Here is a 20,769-nt window from a genome sequence, read left to right as displayed (position 1 = left end):
ACATCTCAACCCAGTGAGGAAAGGTAGGATGCAAATATCACAGGGTTGAAAGTCCCAAGGTTTAGAAAGGAAGAAATAAAAACTCACATTTTTTAGAGGTGACATGATGCCATATATCGAAAACCCAGAAAAATGTACAGGTAAACTATTAGAATTTACAAGTAAACTGTTAATGTATAGGTAAGCTATTACCCGTTACCTGGATGCAAGACCAGTATAAAATAAATAATATTCATAGTCCATCAACAATCAGAAAATGAAATCTTACACTTTGTCATCACCTATAGAAGTATATGAAACTTAAAATACAAGAATAGCTCTCTGCTTCTGCCTTTGGCAGCCCTGAGCTCCTAAATCATTTTTATGACCATAGGTAGAGAGCTCCTCTCAAGAAGATTTCCTGAAGATGTCTGTGAGGTGGACACAAAGTAAGGACCTCCCCTGGGTCTTCACACAGTCTGGGCTTGGGCATTTGTCTGGGCTCTCAGCAGCTCCCTGTCACTCTTGCCCACAGGAACAACCATTGCTCTGGTTTTCTTATGTAATACTTTCTTGCTCTCAGTCTTCCAGAGTTTGTTTGAATTGTCCAATCTTCTGCTGAGATGCTCCCCTATATTTCCCTTTTTGTCACACACTTGTAGTGGGTGTTATATTTTACCTAAGTGTGTTTTAGGAGGCAGGGGTATAAGTGTGTGTGCTCAGTGTGTCATCTTGACCTCCAGGAATCTGTGCTTATAGTTCTTTGTCTCTTAGTTGCCTGTAGAGTAATCTCTTGAGTTCTCTTTCTACCATTTAGAAATTTGTTCCCAGCCTTCATGTCCTATGTTTCTTTGCCCTCACCTCTTAAGTACCATTTCCTTGAATTTTGTATTTGGTCTTTTCTCAGTTTCTATGTCCTCTGATGACTTCAGTTACCATCTTAACAACTAGTGTTTCCTAGATCAGTATTTTCATTTTAGACCTCCCTTGTGTGTTCCAAGAAGGCGTAGCCAAAAGTGGAGTAGATAAGTGCTTCTGTGTGTTGTATGAGTATTTTGAGTGGAAATGAAGAACATCTGCCTTACTGTGACCCTTTAGTCAGCTTCTTACTCATTAACTTGTCCAGTCTCTGTGTAAGGTATCATGAGTCTGTACCCAGTTGCTCATGCAGCATCTCTGTGTATAGATATGCAAGAAAATGACCAGTTTGTTTCCTATAAAGATTAGCTTCCCATTTTTTTAAAAATTTTTATTGTTTTTCTTAAATTGGATCCTTTGTGCCAGCCCAGTGGCTTACAGACATAATCCTAGCTACTTGTAAGGCTGAGATGTGGAGGATTGTGATTCAAGGCTAGCCCAGGCAAATAGTTCAAGAGACCCTCCCCCCTACTCCCTCATCTCCAAAGAAAGCAGAGCAAAACAGATTGGAGATGTGGCTCATGTGGTACAGCACTTGATTTACAAGTTTGAAGCCATGAGTTCAAACCTCAGTCCTACCACCCCCCCAAAAAATTAGGTCCTCTGTTTTGCTGCTTAACTCCACTGTTGATATAGAGCCATGTCTCCTAACTGTGGATCATTCTACTTCCTGGGAGACACTCTACAGTATCTGGAGAGGTTTTTGATTATCACAGTTGAGGATGCTACTGGCCTCTAAGAGACAGAAGGCGAGGATACTGCTAAAGATGCTAAAATGCACAAGATCTCTCACCAGTAGTGTATTTGGAAGAGAGGATTTTTCCCCAATAGAAGAGCAGAACTCTCAATTTTCTGAGGCCACTAAGACTCCCTAGGACCTTGGAATAATGACAAAATGAATCTCAAAGTAATCTATGAAGGAGGTACACAAGGTAGCAAGCCACCAAATATTTATTTAGTGTAGGAAGACAAAGCAGGGTACAAGGAAAGGGCGAGTAGGCTAGCAGCACCACTGACAAGCTGTCAGAAGCAGGGAGCAGAGGGCTCAATGGGCAGCCTTCATTCCGGGATATTTATGTCCCTTAACTGTGCTGGGGGTGTCCAGTTCAGAGCTGGTCGCCTGATGTATGGTTACCTAGAAACCCCCCAGTTGCCCTGTTTTGATTCTGTCACTCAAGGGGTCTGGGTTGGCCTTACAAAGGGTCTTATGACATGGGTGTCTCTTTTTTTATGTGTTCACAGATTTATTAAAAAACAGGCACTTCTATTCCCAGGCCTAATTACTTCTGCAAGGGCAGCGTATCTCATTTAACACCTAAAAGGGAAGAGGGCTGGTGGAAAGAATGCTGGTCTGCACATTCTTGAACAGTTGATTCAATTCTTTGCTGTTGTCGTGATTTTTCCACTGTATTTCCTGGTTCTGTCTCAGCTCCTGAACAGGCTTGATTTTTTAAAATATATTTTCTAATTTCTCTGTCACCTTACCCTGGCTATCCTGTCTCAGGATCATTTTGTTAGAGTTTTCCTCCTAAAATGTGTATCTGGTTGTGTGTCATACCGCTCAGCCTTACATGTGTATTTTCAGGGGTTCCTCGTTAACCTAACCTAGGTTGGGGTGTGTGCCAGAGAGATTATTCGGCATAATCCTTTGGTTCACTGGAAATGTATATAGGAATCCTCTCTATAATAATTTTACCTAAAAAACAAAGCACTTAGCTTCCTCAGTATATTAAATGCCAATAAGTGTATAATTTTACTTTTTAAAAATAAATACAAATAAATCAGCATGAAAATAAAATTTGTACTAATTATATAACCCTAAAGTATAAGACAGGTTTAGGGCAATGATAGGCATCCTTTATAAGCACTTTATTTTAATACCTCAACAATGAACAAAATAAGTTAGTTTCCAAAAATATGTTCCTGCCCCTGATTCTGAACCCTCAAGTTGATTAGAAGTGTGGTGTTACAGGCGTCGGTGTCACTCAACGACATGACTGTGGAAGTCACACAGGAGGAGTGGCGGCACATGGACCCTGCTCAGAGGACCCTGTACAGAGACGTGATGCTGGAGAACTACAGCCACCTCGTCTCCATGGGTGAGCTGATCATGTTATGTGACTCCCGCTATAGTGAAATACTGTTTTTTCCTTTTAAAATATTGATCACCTCTGTTGAGATAGAGTTAACAGAAAACCAATTGAACATCAAGTACCAATATACCAATGTACAAGGCAATCAGTTGATTACCTCCATCAAAATCAAGACTCGGAATATTTTTGTCAGTGCAAAGACTCCTTGTAGCCCTTTGCAGGGAGTCCTCTTCCTTCACTGCTCCCCCCACGGCCCCTGGCAACTTCCGATCTGCTCCTTGTTGCACTAGTTTTACCTTCTCACTAAATTTTATATAAATGGAATCATAAGCTACACATACACCTTTTGTATGGCTTCTTTTACCTAGTGTAATGTTTTTGAGACTCATTTATGTGTTTGTGTGTACTAGTAGCTTTTTCTGCTGAGTACTCCTTTGTGTGCATATACCACACTTTGTTATCCTTTACCAGTTGGTAGACACATGGGTTTTTTTCCCAGGTTGGGTCTATTGTGAATAAAGCTGCTATGGATACTCACATACAAATCTTTGTGACCATGTGTTTTCATTTTTCTTTCTTTTTTTTAAAATAGAGAACAAATTTATTTATAGTTTTGGCCAAAATAGGAGAGAGAGAAATTCTCGGTCCATCTCCACCTTGCTCATAACAGTGAAGCAAAAGCCGGGAAATTTGCATGTCAATTGATCTATGGGCCCAAGTTACTAGAATTGGGAGATACGTCTTCCTCCTGGCATTGTGAGCCAGAAGCTAGAGCTTGGAGCGGGTCATTTTCCTGCCAGCGTGGCATTTCCTTTAGGGCTCCTCTACCCAAGGACCCTGTTACATTCTCCTCTTGCCTAGTCCTCAAGATTTTTCTTTTTCATTCCTCAGTCTTGAGGGATTTGGGAATCTCTGCCATCTGGGTTGGCCATCTATCATTGGATTGATACATGCATTCCATCAGGATTACCTAAAGCATATAGGTTAAAAAAAAAAAGTAATCACATGCTGTGCGTGAAAGAAATACTGTTAGTGTTAGCTGAATATAAGCAGATCCAGTGTCCAAAGATGTCTAGTGTCACCACCTAGTGGAAGTATAGGAAACATTAATAGCCACTCTGATCCCTTCTGCTCTAGTTTCTGCTTTTTGGCTGGGCATTCTGATGTTCACGGTTTTTGCTCTTGCCTCTGAATGAACTGCATAACTATAGTTGATGAATCATGCTGTACTTTGATCTCTCTTTAGGAGGAAAAGGGGGAAGGGCTTGTCCCATAGTCAGTGTGATCTCACAGAGAGGGAAAGGTCCGGGTAAAGAACAAGTGTTTTTTAGTCAAGTTGAACCAACTTAGCCCCGAAGCTCAGTTTACCTAGAGTCCATGGTTAGAGTGACAGTTGGCGTCTTAGAACAGAAGTTGTACTCCTGTAGCATCTTGACAGGCCAGAGTTACAAAGTTAAAACCTATCTGTCTGTAAACCAAGCTTAACTCTGTCAGAAGATTACCTTTTTTTTTTCATTTTTCTTTTATTATTCATATGTGCATACAAGGCTTGGTTTATTTCTCCCCCCTGCCCCCACCCCCTCCCTTACCACCCACTCCACCCCCTCCTGCTGCCCCACTCAATACCCAGCAGAAACTATTTTGCCCTTATCTCTAATTTTGTTGTAGAGAGAGTATAAGCAATAATAGGAAGGAACAAGGGGTTTTGCTGGTTGAGATAAGGATAGCTATACAGGGCATTGACTCACATTGATTTCCTGTGCGTGGGTGTTACCTTCTAGGTTAATTCTTTTTGATCTAACCTTTTCTCTAGTTCCTGGTCCCCTTTTCCTATTGGCCTCAGTTGCTTTAAGGTATCTGCTTTAGTTTCTCTGCATTAAGGGTAACAAATGCTAGCTAGTTTTTTAGGTGTCTTACCTATCCCCAGAAGATTACCTTTTAAGAGTACCCTGCTAGATTGCCTTTCAGGAAGAAGGCATATTACTGTAGTAGCCTGTCACAGTGTCCATGCCAGGGCCAGCTGTGGCTGGGCCCATTGCCTGACTGCTGCCTGCGGGCTGCTGCCACTGAAGTGGATTGCACAGTAGGAAAACAAAAAGTAGAAAAGTATGTTAAGGAGGGATCATCCCACCACTTCCAGGGAAGATTTTAGTTCCAGGCCTGCGCAAAGTGGAGATCCTTTCTCAGCTACAAAATGGAAACAAAAAGGCTGGCTCCGTGTTTAGCTCAGGTGATAGAGCGCTTGTCTGGCAAGCATGAGGCTTTCCGATTAACCCTTTTCCTTATTTTTCCTGAGTAAATTCTGAGGAATAGACTTGTTGGGTCTTCTGGTAATTCTATATGTAATATTTTAAGAAGCTGCTGAACGTTTCCAAACTGGCCAAAGATGTCTTTGGTTACCGACATTTGGTGAGTCTTTTTTTTTTTTTTTTCCCAGTTCTGGGGTTTGAATTCAGGGCCTCACACTTGCTAAGCAGGTGCTCTACCACCTGACCCATCCACCAGCCCTTTTTTGGTGATAGGTTTTTTTGAGATAAAAAACCTTTGCCCTGGCTGCTTTTGAACCACAATCCTCCTGTGTAGCTAGGATTACAGGCATGAACCACAGGCACCCTGCTTGGTGAGTCATTATTTTTAACTATTCTGGTTGGTATCCAGTTGCATTTTTCTTGGTTTTAATTTGCATTTCGTACTGAGTAACAATGTTGAACCTTAAATGTATTTTTTTTCCAGTCATTTCAAAGCCAGTAATAAAGGGTTTGACCAAATCTTCAGATCATATTTTGTTGTTTTTGGTTTGGGGATTTCTTTTTTCTTTTTTTTTTTTTCTTGGTGGTCCTGGAGTTTGAACTCAGGGCTTCACACTTGCTAAGCACGCCCTCTGCCACTTGAGCCATTCTACCAGTCCTTTTTTGGTTGGATAATGTTTGAGATAGGGTCTCGACAATATTTCCCCAGATGGCTTTGATTTGCTATCCTTCTGATCTTTGCCTACTGAGTAGCTAGGATTATAGGCGTGAGCCATCGGTGCCCTGCTCTTTTTCTATTATTGAGTTGAAGATTAGAGCTTCTATTACATATATGTTTTGCATTACTTTCTATCTCTGACTTGTCTTTCTAAGAAGAAATGTAATTTTATTTTATTGTATTTTATTTTGTGGTACTGGGGATCGAACCCACGGCCTAGTGCATTCCAGGCAAACACTTAACCACTGAGCTACATCCCCAACCATAATTTTTATTTTTTCACCTATACTGTTTTTAAAAAGGGTTTTTTTTAATGTTTTTAATTGACAGGTAATAATTTTACAAATTTATGGGTTACCCTGTGATATTTCTGTATACATTCACATTGCTTAACAACCAAATCAGGGTAAATTAGCATATCTATCATTTCAGACATTTGTCATTTGTGAAGAAATATTAAAATCCTCTCTTCTAACAGGTTTTTTGTTTTTATTTATTTATTTTGCATTCCTGGGGTTTGAACTCAGGGCCTTCGCCTTGAGCCATTCCACTAGCCCTATTATTTTTGAAGGGTTTTTCGAGATAGTGTGAACTTTTTTGCTCAGGCTGGCTTTGAACTACATCCTTCTGATCTCTGCCTCCTGAGCAGCTAGGATGATAGGTGTGAGCCACCAGCACCCAGCTTTCTTCTAATAGCTTTGAAGTATACACTACATGATTGTGGATCACAGTCACCCTTTTATACAGTAGAGCTCCAGAACTTATTTCTTCTAAGTGAAAGTTTGTACCTGTTGACTAACTCCCCCCAGCCTCTGGTAACCATTGTTCTACTCTCAGCCTCTATGAGATTGACTTTCGTAGTGTCCATGCATAAGAGAGATCACGTTATTTGTACCTCTGCACTTGGGTTATTTCACTTTGCACACTGTCCTCTAGGTTCACCCATGTTGTTGCAAATAATAGGATTTCATCTCTTTACACCTTAATAGTACTCCACTGTGCATGTCTGTTGGTGGGCATTTTAGGTTCATTCCCCATCTTGGCTACTGTAAAAGTGCTGCAGTGAACATGGCATATCTTTCAGCATGCTGATTGCTTTTCCTTTGGATATGTGGGTCATTTGGCAGTTCTATTTTTAGTTTTAGTTTTTTTGTAGTACTAGGGGTTAAATTCATGGCCACACACTTACTAGGTAGTCACACTACTGCTTGAACTATGGCCTCAGCCATATTTTTAATTTTTTGAGGAACTTCCATACCATTTTCCATAATGGCTGTACCAATTTAGGTTCCCACCAATAGTGTATAAGCATCCCTTTTCTCCACGTTCTTGCCAACACTAGTTATCTTTTGTCCTTAACAAATCCCCATCCTAACAGGTAAAGCAATATTGTGGCTTTAATTTGCATTTTCCTAGTGATTGGAAATGTTGAATGTTTTTCATATACTAGTTGGTCTTCTTTTGAGAAATTTCTGTTCAGGGCCTCTGCTCATTTTTTAATTGAATTGTTCATTTGCTCTCGAGTTGAGTTTCTTGTGCAGTAGCCTTTTATCAGACATATTGTTGAAAGTATTTTTTCCATTCTGGAATTGTCTCTTCACACCGATGATTATTTCCTTGGCTGCACACAAGTTTCTTTTCTGTTTGTTTTTTCTTTTTTTTTAACTTGACGTTAAAATCATTTTTTTCTATTTCTGCTTTTGTTGCCTTTATTTTTGGAGACTTATACAAAAAATCCTTGCATGATCGAATGTCATGAAGTCTTTCCCTTGTGCAGGCCTTACATCTAGTTCTGCGTGGTGTGAATATCCAAAATTTCCATTTGTTATTGAAGAGGCCGTCCTTTTCCCATTGTGTATTCCTGTTACCTTTGTTGAAAGTCAGTGGGCTGTATAGATAGTGTGGATTTATTTTGGATCCATATGTCTCCATGTCTTTTTATGCCTGTACCATGCTGTTTTGACCATAACAGTTTCGTAGTATATTTTGAGTCTTGTGATGCCTCCACCTTTGCTGTTTTGCCCAAGATTGCTTTGCCTACTTAGCATCTTTAAGGTTCAATACGAATTTTTAAGATTAAAAACTCAGAACCCCATACCACCCGCTAGGCAAGTCTCTCCCACTCAGCTAACACCCAGTCCTAACATTGCTTTTCCTATTTTTGTGAAGAATGTCATTGGTAGTTTGAATCTGTAGGTTGCTTTGGTTAGTTAGTATGGTCGTTTTAACAATATTCATTCTTCTAATCCATGCACACAGGATGTCTTTATATTTATTTTTCTCTTCAATTTCCTTCATCAATGTTTTATGGTTTTTATTTTAGAGATCCTTTGCCTGTTTGGTTAAATTTGTTCCTAGGTTATTTTATTTTCTGGTAGATATTGTAAATGGGATGGTATTCTTGGTTTGTTTTTTCAGAGAGTTCGCTATTGATGGATACAAATACCACTGATTTTTGTATGTTGGTGTTGCATCCTGTAAACTTACCAAATTTGTTTATGAATTCTAACAGTTTCTGGTGGAATCTTTGGAGTTTTCTATGTATAGGATCATGTCACCTGGAAACAAGGAAGATTTGACTTCTTCCCTTCCACTTTGACTTCCTTTATTCTTTCCTTTGCCTAATTGCTCTGGCTAAGAATTCCAGTACTATGTCAACTAGAAGTAGCCACATGTCTCAGATCGTAGAGAAAAAGCTTCCAGTATTGTATTAGCTATGGGCCTGCATCGTGTTGAGGTTCATTCCTCACTTACCTAATTTGTTGAGAGTTTTTATGATGAAGTGGTGTTGAAATGATCATATGGTTTTTGTCCTTGATTCAGCCAATGTGATGTATCAAATTTGTTGAATCATACTGGAGTCTATGATCAAGTGCTAATCCCACTGATCATAATGAATGATTATTTCAATGTATTACTGAATTTTTTTGCTTGTGTCTTTTTTTCTTTATTTTTCATTATCATTATTGTTGTACTGGGGATGCATTGTGACATTTACAAAAGCTCTTACAATATGTCATAGTTGAATTCACCCCTCCATCATTCTCCTTTATCCCCTCCCCCCATTCCTGGAATAGTTTCAGCAGGTCTCATTTTTCCATTTTTATGCATGAGACATAATATTCCACCATGTTCGCCCTCCTACACCCTTTCTTTATGTTTCCCCCTCCCACTGGTACCGGCCCCCATCAGGACGTGTTTTACCTTCCTGTTCTCTGAAAACAGACGTTTTTGTTTGTTTAAGATAGCTATACAGGGAGTTTCCTTGTGACATTTCCATGTATATGCTTATTATAACCCGAATTGGTTCATCCCCTGTATTTGGTTTGTTTGTATCTTTTTTTAATAGGAAATAATATAGTTTATTCAGAGCCAAATATGAGTGACCATGACTCAGGTACATGGATTCAAATTACCCTGAACGACATGCCCATCCTTGAAAGAGTTTACACGATGTTTTGGTTTGGTTTTGGCAGGACTACATTGTTTAACACTTGAAATCACTCTATCACTTGCACCACAATTCCATTCTATTTTGCTCTGGTTATTTTGGAGATGGGGGCATCTCATCTATTTTCTTGGGCTGGCCTGGAGCCAGATCCTCCCAATCTCAGCCTCCTAAATAACCAGGATTACAGGGCTGAGCCACTGTTTTGTTTCCAGAAACAAAAGAAAGTCATGAGTCAATTCCTTTACCAATCACATACATGGGCAGGTATATCAGGCAGACCCGCTGCAGCACAGGGGGATGACCCTTCCAAGGGTCTCAGACTTTATCTTACAGCATTCTTTGTTTAAGCTGGTGGAGGGGAGAGGTCTGCAAAGCTTTGTGTTACATTCTGAGAGGTTTATCTACTAGTCAAGAGAATATTAGGTCACACACAAAAGTTAGGATAATTTGCTATTAAGGGGCCTCTTAAGACAGCCCAAGGTAATTTTGGCTCTGAACCTACCACATTCCATGTAGTCCGCCAAGGTCTCAAGTCTTCAGGAGATGCATCTTCTTCAGAGAGCTTCAGGTCACCTGTTTTACTATAAGCTTTTCACTGCCCTCCCCACCCCTTACCCCCCACACACTATGAATCCTCAATCTTATCTCTCTGCCTTTTCCCTGAGGTCACAGTTCTCTTTCCTCTGTCTTCTTACCTAATCCCCCAGTGGTTTGTTTGTATCTTGTTGAGAATTTTTACATTTGTGTTCATCAGAGATAGTGGCTTATAGTTTTATCACTGTCTTGTTCTGGAAGGCAGCTATGCTCACCACTGTAACACCAACACTGCATGGACATGTCTTGTTTTAATATCATGGTGATGCTGGATTGTAGAATAAGTGCAGAGCAATTTCCTTCTGTTTAGTTTTGGGAACAGTTTAGAAAGAATTGGCATTAGTTCTTCTTTAAATGTTTGTTAGGATTTAGCAGTAAAGCCATTGGGTTGTGTCTTTCCTTTTTTGGGAGACTTATTAATGATTCAGTCTGATTACTTGTTATTAGTGGTCTGTTCAGGTTTCATATTTCTTTGTGACTCAATTTTGGGGGGTTAAATGTGTCCATTTTTTCTAGATTTTTTGTTGGTATATTGTTCTTAATAGTGTCTTATGCTCTTTTGTATGTCTGTGGTAGTTGTTGAAATGTTTTCCTTTTTATTTCTGATTTTACTTGCAACTTCTCTTTTTCTCTTATTCTGTCTGCCATTTACATCTGGTTTTTTTGTTTGTTTGTTTTGGTGCATGGAGGAGGGTTTGGTGGCACTGTTGTTTGAATTTAGGGCCTCTCACTTGCTAGGCAGATGTTCTTACCACTTGAGCTACTCCGCCAGCCCCTTTTTTGTGATGGTGTTTTCTGAGATAGTGTCTCTGAACTGTTTGCCCAGGCTGGCTTTGTACTGCAATTCTTCTTATAGCTGCTTCCTGAGTAGCTAGGATTACCAGCACGAGCCACCAGGCTACATCTGTTTTTTAAAGAAACCAATTCTTTGTTTCATTGATCTTTTTTATAGTATTATTATCTATTTCATTTACTTTCACACTTACTATTTTGTACTGATTTTTGGTTTAGTTACTTCTTGTTTTTCTAATTCTCTGTGGTGTAATTGTTTCTTTAGGATATTTCTTTTTGAGGTAGAGGTTTATTGCTATAAAATTCCTCTTAGCACTTCTTTTGCTGTGTCCTATAAGTTTTGATATGTCATGCTTCCATTTTCATGTGTCTTGAGACATTTTTAAATTTCCTTTTTAGCTTCATCATTGACCTATTGGTTGTTTAGTATAAAGCAGCATATTGTTTAATTCCATGTATTTACAGAGTTTCCACCATTTTGCCTGTTGCTGATTTCTAGTTTTGTTCCATTGTGATCAGTAAAATTACCTACTATGATTTTGATTTTTGTTTTTTAATTTCTTGAGAGTTGTTTTGAGGCCCAACATATGGCCCATCCTGGTGAATGTTCCATGTACTGTTGAAAAGAATACATGTTCTTTGGTTGTTGAGTTGTCATTTGGAGTGTTCTGGAAATGTCTGTTAGATCTGTTTGATCGAGGTTGTAATTTAACTTGCAAGTTCCGTTGCTGATCTTTTCTTTGGATGATTGGTCCATTCTCAAAAGTGAGGCGTTGAAATACTCCACTATTATTGTGTTACTGCCTCTCCTTGTAGGTCTGTTACAAGATGCTTTAGCTTCTCTGTCATGGCTACAAATATATTTATGATTTACTTATGGTATTGATCTCTTTATCATTCTATAATGGCCTTCTTGATCTCTTTTTACAGAGATCTTTAAGCAAATTCTATTTTGTTTAATGTAAGTATAGCTACTCCTGCTTTTTATTTTTTATTTTCTTTGGTTTCCATTTATATGGACTATTTTGTCCATCCTTTCATTTTCCATTCATGCCCTTATAATTAAAGTTTCTTGTAGGCAGCATATTGTTGGAACTTGCTTTTTTTTTTAAATCCATGCAGCCAGACATAAATCTATGTCTTTTTTTTTAATTGGAGAATTCAATTCATTTGCATTCAAAGTAAATAATGATAAGTAAAACAATTGTTACACTCTTTGAACTGTATCCCAGGATGGTGGCAAAACCTTGATCTCACTTTTTCCATGTTAGAAACCTTAAGACTAGAGGGATTTCCTCATGCAGCTTGGGAGAGAGAGATTGTAGTTAAGAGAGATTAGTTATTCTTACTGTCTGTTCTCTGTTTTACCCAGCTCTGTGGCCCATGGATTGACACTGCCTGGGTTATCCTGGGAGGTAGTTTTGCTTTTGGCTAGTTGTATTGGTTGTGAGTTTTTCTGTAGTCATCCATGATGTTATTTTTTAAAACAGTTAAAATTTTACTCTTCTCCAGTTTTCTTCCTATATAACTGTAATACAGTATCAACATTAATAAATAAAAATTGGTACAATGCATGAAAATGAATCCTTGCCAGGATTGGCTGGAGGTGTAGCTCAAGTGGTAGAGTGTCTGCTTTGCAATCATGAAGCCCTGAGTTCAATCCCCAATCCCACCAAAAAAAAAAAGAAAAAAAGAAACTTCTGTGCTATTTTATATCTTATGGAGATTCATGTAACCACCACCACAATCACAGAACTCTTTTTTCATGGCAAAGATTACTATTCACTGTGGTAACATATCCCTTCATAATCATACCTACTCCCTCTCCAAAAACAATAATCTGCTTCCACTCTCTCTCTGTTTCAATTGCTAATTCAAGAATGTTACATAAATGGAATCATATGGTATTTGATTGTTGAGATGGGCCTTTGCATTCAGCATCATGCCCTTGAGATCCATCAAGGTTGTCATATATACCAGTAGTTCATTTCTTTTCTTGCTATGTAGTATCCCACTGAACAAATGTGTCATAGTTTGCTTAAACATTCATGTATTGAAAGATATTTTGGTTTCCAGTTTGGGCTATTACATATCAAGGTGACATGAATGTTTATGTTGAGGTTTTTCTGTAAACATAAGTTTTTAATTCTCTGGGGTAATCGCCAAGGAATGTGATCACTGGATTGTATGGTAAGTGTATGTTTTGTTCTTTAAGAAACTGCCAAATATTTTCCAGAGTAGCTATACTAGTTTTCATTTCCATCAATCTGGTTACTCCCTATCCTTGCAAATACTTGTCATTGTCACTAGTTTTTCTGTTAGTGGTTATAATAGGTACATAACAGTAACTCATTTTGGTCTTAATTTGCATTTCCCAAATGACTAGTGGAACTTCAGTAAATATATTTAGCAAATATATTTTCATGTGTTCTTTTGCCATCTGTGAATCCTTGGATAGCACAATATCTGTTTATGACTTTTGCTCAGGTTTGTTTGTTTTTTACTTTTGTTCAGTTTTTAATTGGATATGTGTGTATGTTCTCCAGTGAGTTTTAAGAATTTGGACTGGTGGAATGGCTCAAATAGTAGAGCTCCTGCCTAGCAAGTGTGAGGTCCTGAGTTGAAATCCTCAGCACTGCAAAAGAATTTATATAGTTCTAATATGAGTCATTTGTCAGATATGTGGTTTCTATATTTTAATACCATTCTTTCACTTGTGTTTTCCTTTTCATGGGGGTCTTTTTTTGTAATGCTGGGGTTTGAACTCAGGGCTTTGTGCTTGCTAGGCAGGTGCTCTACCACTTGAATATAAGTTTTTAATATTGATGGAGTCCAAGTCATCAATTTTTATTGGTATAATTATCAGTACATATTAACTATGCAAGTTAATGGAATTCAGTATTTTGTTGTTTTGTTTTGTTGTTTCATTTTCTTTTTTTGAGAGCGTGTCTTGTGTAGCCCAGGCTGGTCTTGAATTCACAATCCTCCTGCCTCATCTTCCCAAGTTCTGGGCTTATGGGTATGTGCCACCATATCCAGCCTCATTGTGATATTTCCATACACTTAAACATTGTGTATTGTTCATACCCATCCACTCTTCTTCTGCCTTCTCCCCTTCTCCCTTTCCAGTCCCCAGACTCCTTCTTTCAGGTCTTCTTTTTTTTTCTTTTTTAAAGTTTCCATATAAGGGAACACACACCCCATGCCATGCATGTTTTTCTCTCTGGCTTGTTTCACTTAGCATGATGTCCCCCAATTCTATCCATGATGGATGATTTCATTCTTCTTTGTGCCTTAATAATACTCCTGTGTATGTATACCATATTTTCGTATCCATTCATCTGTTGATGGTCCTTAGGCTGATTTCAAGTCTTTGCTTGAACAGTGCCACAGTAAATGGGTATTCAGGTAACTTGTATACTGCTTTCATTTCGATTACTTTAAAATGTGCATTGGAAGCACTAGTACAAACCACTAGGAAGATTTTTAAAGAAGTATGAATGATATATCAAGAGAAGAGATCAAATAGATTTATATAAAATATTCTTTACAAGAAGAAAGGGCAAAAAAGAGATAGGTGGGGAAAAAATGAAGAACAAATACAGCAAATAAAAAAGTTTTAAAAAATCAAGCCACAATAATCACTTTTTATCTTTATTTTTTCACTTTTATTTGCTTTATTTTATGATTAATTTATTCTCATGCCATAAGTTTTTGTTTCTTCTATTTCTTCTGGGGTGTATTTTTCTTTCATGCAACCTCCTCTTCTGGTTAGGAACAGTTTGCTTCTTCTCAGTGAGGATCATCTCAGTGTGGCAGGGGAGCTCATGTATGGGTTGATCTGACCGTGAGCTCTGTAAGTATGGCAGCACATTTTGGGTGCTTTCTTCACATGGAGATGTTCAATGACCAGAGAATGTACATCTAAACCCTTAAGTCAGCATTACTTTGCATTTTTAAGCATGTGCAGCAAAACTTCAGCACTCTTTCTGGGCCACTGACCCTGTCTCTAGCTCCACTGTTTGGCTTGGGCACACTGCCAACTCCACCATTGTAATGCCAGAAGGGCACATACTGCTTCTTCACAGTGACGTCTTTTACATGCTTGGTGGCTTTTCGAATATGTATACCCTTGATAGCTTGGGCAGTTTCTCGAAAATCACTTTTTAAATGTGAATAATCTGCAAACACCAGATATAAAACAGATAGTTAAATTTGATGACAAGTTTACATACTATGGTCTCTGTGATGGACACAAAACACCTATAAAATATACACAGAAGGAAAGAAGAAGGAAGCCAAAATGTGTTTTTACAAAAAGAAAATCACTGAACACAAAAGCAGACATTATGCAGAAAACCAAAGTAGATTCTTCCTTATCCAGAATTACCTTAAATGTAAATAAACTCCCCAATCAAAAGGCAGATCTAAATAGACAGACTTTTCAAAAGATGAACCAACTGTGCTGCCTACAGAAACCTAGATGTACAAACAGAAGTAAGTTGAAAGTGGTGTAGTACAAAAATATCTTCCATGCAAATAATAATGAAAAAGAAAGCTGCAGTAATCATATATCAGAAAAAAGAGACTTTAATTAAAAAACTGTTACAGAAGACAAAAAGGGACATACATTATTATGAAGCAACAGAATTGAAGGGCAATATATACAGTTCTATAGTAAGAGTAGGACACTTTAATATTCTGCTTTCAATGAATGAATGAATTAATGAATAAAACAGCTAGACAGATCAATAGAGAATATGAACACTATAAGCCAGTTGAACCTACAAACATACACTGTTGATTTCACCCAATTGGGGCAGACTACACATTTTTCTCAAGTGCGCACAAATCATTCTCTATTACAGATCATATGGTAGATCACAAATCAAAATTTAATAAATTTTAAAAGATTAAAATCATACATATAACGTATCTTTTCCAGTCACAATTAATGAAACTTGGAATGAATAACAAAAGGAAAACTGGAAATGTCACAGACAATAAAGAACATATCTTTAAACACGCAACAGGTCAAAGAATCAATTACAAGGGAAATTAGAAACACATCTGGAGACACGGGATGAAAACACAATGTGCCAAAATTGATGCAGTGAAAATCATGTGAAGATGGGAATTCAGCATACATTATAAAAAAAGATGAAAGATCTCAAAGCAAAAACCTAGCCTTCCATCCTACAGGAGGAAAGAAAGAAGAGCAAGCTAGACTTAAAGGTGGTAGGAGGAAGAAAATAATAGAGATTAGAAAAGAGGTAAATAGAGAGTGGCTCAAGTGGTAAGCACACCCGCCTAGCAACCATGAGTTCCTGGGTTCAAACCCCAGTGCTGCCAGAAAAAGAAAAAAACTGCCTAAAAAATTAAAAAGTAGGTTGAAAGTAAAGTTGTAGAAGAAGCTATACCACACAACATAAATCATAGCAGAGCAGGATTGGCTATATTAATATCAGGTAAAGTAGACTTTAGAGGAAAGAAAGTTGCCAGTGACAGAAAGTGACTTTACATAAGGACACAAGCATCCATCTGCCAAAAAGACATAACAGTTCTAAATCCTAATTCTGTAGTATTCCAGTGGTTACTTCTTACGTCACTATAGTTAACATCAATACAAGGAAGCTGCATTTAAGACATTTAAGACAGGTATAGATTTGTGTACCCAGCACCACAGTCAGATCACAGAGCCATTTGATCACCAAACAGATCTTCCTGCTACCCCTTTGTAGTCAGTCACCCCAGTTCTCCTTACCACCCCCTAACCTCTGACAGCCACTAATTTGGAAAGCCATTGTTTCTTTTCAGCTCCTCTTCCTCTCACTGGGAAACTCCTGTGACACCAGTGTTAGATGTTATATTAGAGTGTCACAGGTCCTGGTGACTTTATTTCTGTTTTCCAGATTGGGTAATTTCTGCTGTTCTACCTCAGAGTTCATGGATTATTTCCCCTGTCCTCTATTCTGCTGCTGAACCCATCTACTGAATTTTTAGTCATTTTCCAACTCTGAAATGTTTACTTTAAATCTTCTTTATTTCTTTATATTTATCTCTACTATTATGTCTCCCATCTCTCTGCTGTGATTTACCAATTTTTATCTCAACCATGTTCACTGTAGCTTCTTAAAATGTTTATGTGATAATCTAACATCTCTGTCAGAACTAAAGTAGAAAAGATGACCCAATTCAGGCTATAATACATCTATACATGGAAATGTCACACAGAAACTCCCTGTAGAACTATCTTATACAAACAAAAATGTAATTTTTTTATTTTATAAAATTGGAGATCAGGAGACAGAACAGGTCCTGTCTGGGGGTTGACAACAGTTGGAGCGGGGAAGATATGGGGAAAGAGTGTAGGAGAGTGACTGTGGTGCAAATTTTATGTACTCATGTATGAAAATGGGAAAATGAGACCTGTTAAACTATTCCAGGAATGAGGGTGAAGGGATAAAGGAGAATGATGGAGGGGGTGAATTTAACTATAATGTATTATAAGTCCTTTTGTAAATGTCACAGGGTACCCCCAGCACAACAATACAAAAAAAAGAATATAAAAATAAAGAAAATCCCTGTCAGATAATTTAAACATATATGCCATCTCAGTGTTTGCATATATTGTCTTCTGTCACTCAAGCTGAAACTGTTGTAGTTCTTGGTATAGAAAGTAACTTTAAATTGAAGCCATACTTTTTGAATATTGATAATTATCACTATATTGCAGGGGAAGAGGGGCGCCCTAAGATTTTGTCATTATCTTGTCTCAGGCATTCATTCAATGTCTTGTATTCTAAAGAGTTGATAACTTATCAAAACTGAAAATTTTGGCCATTCCCTCTAATTACCTTACTTCCCTCCCCTCTTGTGTTCTTCTGGAATTCTGACTGTACACGTGTTAGACTACTGGATATGACTGCACAGATTGCGGATTATTCTGCTGTTTCCCAGTTTTTATTCACTTTGGGTTTCTTTCAGAGCTCTCATTGCCATGTCTTAAAGTAATGAATGCATCTTAGGTCATTTTTCTCTGGGGGCACTATTCCAGAGTGTCACTTAAGATACTCTTCTCCCTGCTTCCTGCCTTCTTGCATTTGAAAGCTATATGCTTATTAATCTTATCTAGTGCTTTCTTATTTGTTGTTTGGTTGGTGTTATGGTTTGGATACGAGCCAAAAGGCTCATGTTGGAGGTGTGGTCCCTAGCAGGTAAATCCAGTCATGTGGAGGTGACAGGATCATAAGGGCTCTGGGTTATCAGTGGAAAAATCCATCACTGGCTTCATAATTTGATGGCAGTATTGGGAGGTGGTGGGAGGTGGAGCCCTGTTGGAGGAACCAGGTCACTATGGGGTGAGCCTTTGAAGGGTATCTTGTCCCTTGCCCCTTTGTGCTCTGCTTCTTGGCTGCTATGAGGTGAGCCACACACTTCTGCCATAACATTCTGCCTCACCTCAGGCCCGAAGCAGTGGATCTAGTCAACCTTGGACTGAAACTGAGGTCGATAGATCTTTCTTCTTTCAGTTGCTCAGATACTTGTCACAGCAACAGAAATCTTATTAACACAGTTGGTTTGCTTCCTCTTTTCATATGTTATGCTTTTCATTCTAAATTTCAACTTAGAACTTTTTGTAACTTCCCTTTGTCATGTTGTTTATGTTTTACTTTCTTTTCTTGAACCTGTGGAGTATTAACTGCTATTCTGGTGGCCTTAGCGCTAATTTTATCATCTGTGTCATTTTGTACTGTTTCTACAGATTGGTTTTTCTTCTCAATAGGACCTGTACATTCCTGCTTCTATTCATACCTTCTCATTTTTATTAGGTGTGAAATATTAGGAATTTTACACTGTTGGGTACTAGATTTTGTTGTCTTTTAAATATTTGAGGGCCTTTTCTGGAATGTAGTTACCTGAAATCAGTAGAGTTCTTTCAAGATTTACTAAACCTGTGTCATAAAGCTTTCAGAGCTCACATTAGAACTAGCTTGGCTCCTCTGTTAAGGCAGTACCCTCTGGTCATTGTGGTCATGAGTTAGGACACTTTCTACCCTGGCTTGAGGTATAAACATCCTAGCTCTGCTGCTTTGGTGATTTTTCAGCCTATTCTTTCACACTGGTCCCTCCCTCATGGCTTCCATGCATGCTTCCAAGTCAGAACTAAGGAGACTCTTCGGCAATCTCCAGGACTGTGTCAGCACAGCTGTTTCCCCACAAATCTAGCTGCCATGGCTTCATTAAACATTTAGTTCTGTTAACTCACTGAATCTGGTATCTCTGATAGTTTCTTTTTGTGCTGTGGATTGGAAATTCACTTAGCAGTAACCTGTGATAATCCTAGGGCTCACCTTATTTGTTTCTGTGTTCTCAAGAATCCCTGGCTATTGGCTAAAGTCTATAACATTTCATATATATGTATGAGGGCATTTTCTGGAATGTATATATATACACACACACACACATATATATGTCATATATGTAAATATAACTCATAAATATATTATATATATATATACATATACATATATAATTTTTGCAATACTGGAGCTTGAACTCAGGGCCTATACCTTGAGCCACTCCACCTGCCCATTTTTGTGATGGGTTTTTTCAATATAGGGTCTCACAAACTATTTGCCTGGTCTGGCTTCGAACTGTGATCCTCCTGATCTCTGCCTCCTGAGTAGTCAGGATTATAGGCATGAGCCACTAGTGCCCAGCTCATTTTATATATTCTATATAATTATTTTTAGATGTCTGATATGGAGAGGTAAATCCCTCTTTATTTAACTGTATTGTGGCCAGATATGGAAGTTCTCATAAAATCTCTTACCTAAAATCCAAGACATTGATAATTTCAGAATGTAATATTATTTAAGCTTGTAATTCAGAGATTTAAGATTAATTATGAGTATTTTAAAATGTGGGGGTTTGGGACTGGCAGAGTGGCTCAAGTGGTAGAGCACCTGCGTAGCAAGTGTGAGGCCCTGAGTTCAAACCCCAGTGCTGCCATAAAATAAATAAATTGATTAATTAATTTTTAAAAAGTGGGGGTTTTGTTCTTATCATTTCCCCCATAAAAGTACATTGAACACCTTCAGTGTGGCACTTCTGAAGTTGTACCTTCCTTCATGTTCAGGAACAGTGGAACCTATGCATCTAACTCAATCTCTGAATTATTTCCTGTTTACAGGGTACTGCTTTATAAAACCAGAACTGAGATTCACATTGGAACAAGGAGAAGATCCATGGTCATCAGATAAGGAGAAAGAATTCCTAAACAGGAGTTATCCAGGTAAGTTATTAAATACTGGCAGGTTCAGTGATTCTGTAGGAGGAGGTAAAGAACTCAGCATGTAGTCACACTCATAGCTAAAATTTTACAGAAAGGACACAAGGCAAAATGAATCAAAAAAGGGCAGAATAGGGACTCAGATACAAGCTTCCAGGAGTTCACACAGAATACACTTGATTCCCTCAGCAATGAAGAGAGATAAACACACAGACTATATTGTCTACTCAGAAAGGACATTAGGGAGTAGGTGCCAAGATTTTTATTGTGGGATGTTCACATAGGCACCCTCCATGGAGCATGTAGTAAAGGTGCAGACTTTGAGATGGAAAGCAGGTGTTCATCATTAATTGTATTGTATGTGCAAAATAGCTTTGGCTCAGTGAGCCCCTCTTAGAAGTTCTGGGAATGCTTTTGAAACCTAAGTTTACCAGATTCCAGCCATGGGCTAACCTTGCAAGCAGACCTTTTTAGAGGTGGTGCCTCAGGTCTGTTGTGTCAACTCTTGTCTGCACAGGAGCTATGCAAACCACAGAATGACACAGAGTAAGACAGATGTGCTGCATCAAATATGTAAATAAACTATTTTTTTTGTGGTACTGGATTTGAACTTAGGGCCACTCCACCAAATCTTTTCTTGTGATGGTTTTTTTCAAGATAGGGTCTCTGAACTATTTGCC

At 38.3% G+C, this 20,769-nt stretch overlaps 2 protein-coding genes across 14 annotated transcripts in view; one reads left to right on the top strand and one right to left on the bottom strand.

Moving 5' to 3' along the window:
- The window catches only part of LOC141415543 (uncharacterized), a 340,659-nt gene that overhangs the window by 74,214 nt on the left and 245,676 nt on the right, over window positions 1–20,769 (bottom strand). The gene's annotated exons all lie outside the window — the stretch shown is intronic.
- Window positions 1–20,769, top strand: part of LOC141415544 (zinc finger protein 782-like) — a 96,405-nt gene that overhangs the window by 36,297 nt on the left and 39,339 nt on the right. For 9 of the 11 annotated variants that reach the window (XR_012440530.1, XR_012440531.1, XM_074052396.1 and 6 more), the window contains 2 exons: window positions 2,870–2,996; window positions 19,991–20,092. Coding sequence is in view for 8 of the 11 variants with exons in the window: in XM_074052393.1 (XP_073908494.1) it covers window positions 2,870–2,996; window positions 19,991–20,092 (229 nt within the window). In the remaining 3 variants the exon portion in view is untranslated. The remainder of the gene's footprint in view (window positions 1–2,869; window positions 2,997–19,990; window positions 20,093–20,769) is intronic. The other 2 variants (XR_012440532.1, XM_074052400.1) reach the window with 1 other exon arrangement.

This window comes from Castor canadensis, chromosome 13, assembly GCF_047511655.1.
Source record: "Castor canadensis chromosome 13, mCasCan1.hap1v2, whole genome shotgun sequence".
NCBI lineage: Eukaryota > Metazoa > Chordata > Mammalia > Rodentia > Castoridae > Castor > Castor canadensis.
This window is presented reverse-complemented; position numbering and strand designations above follow the sequence as displayed.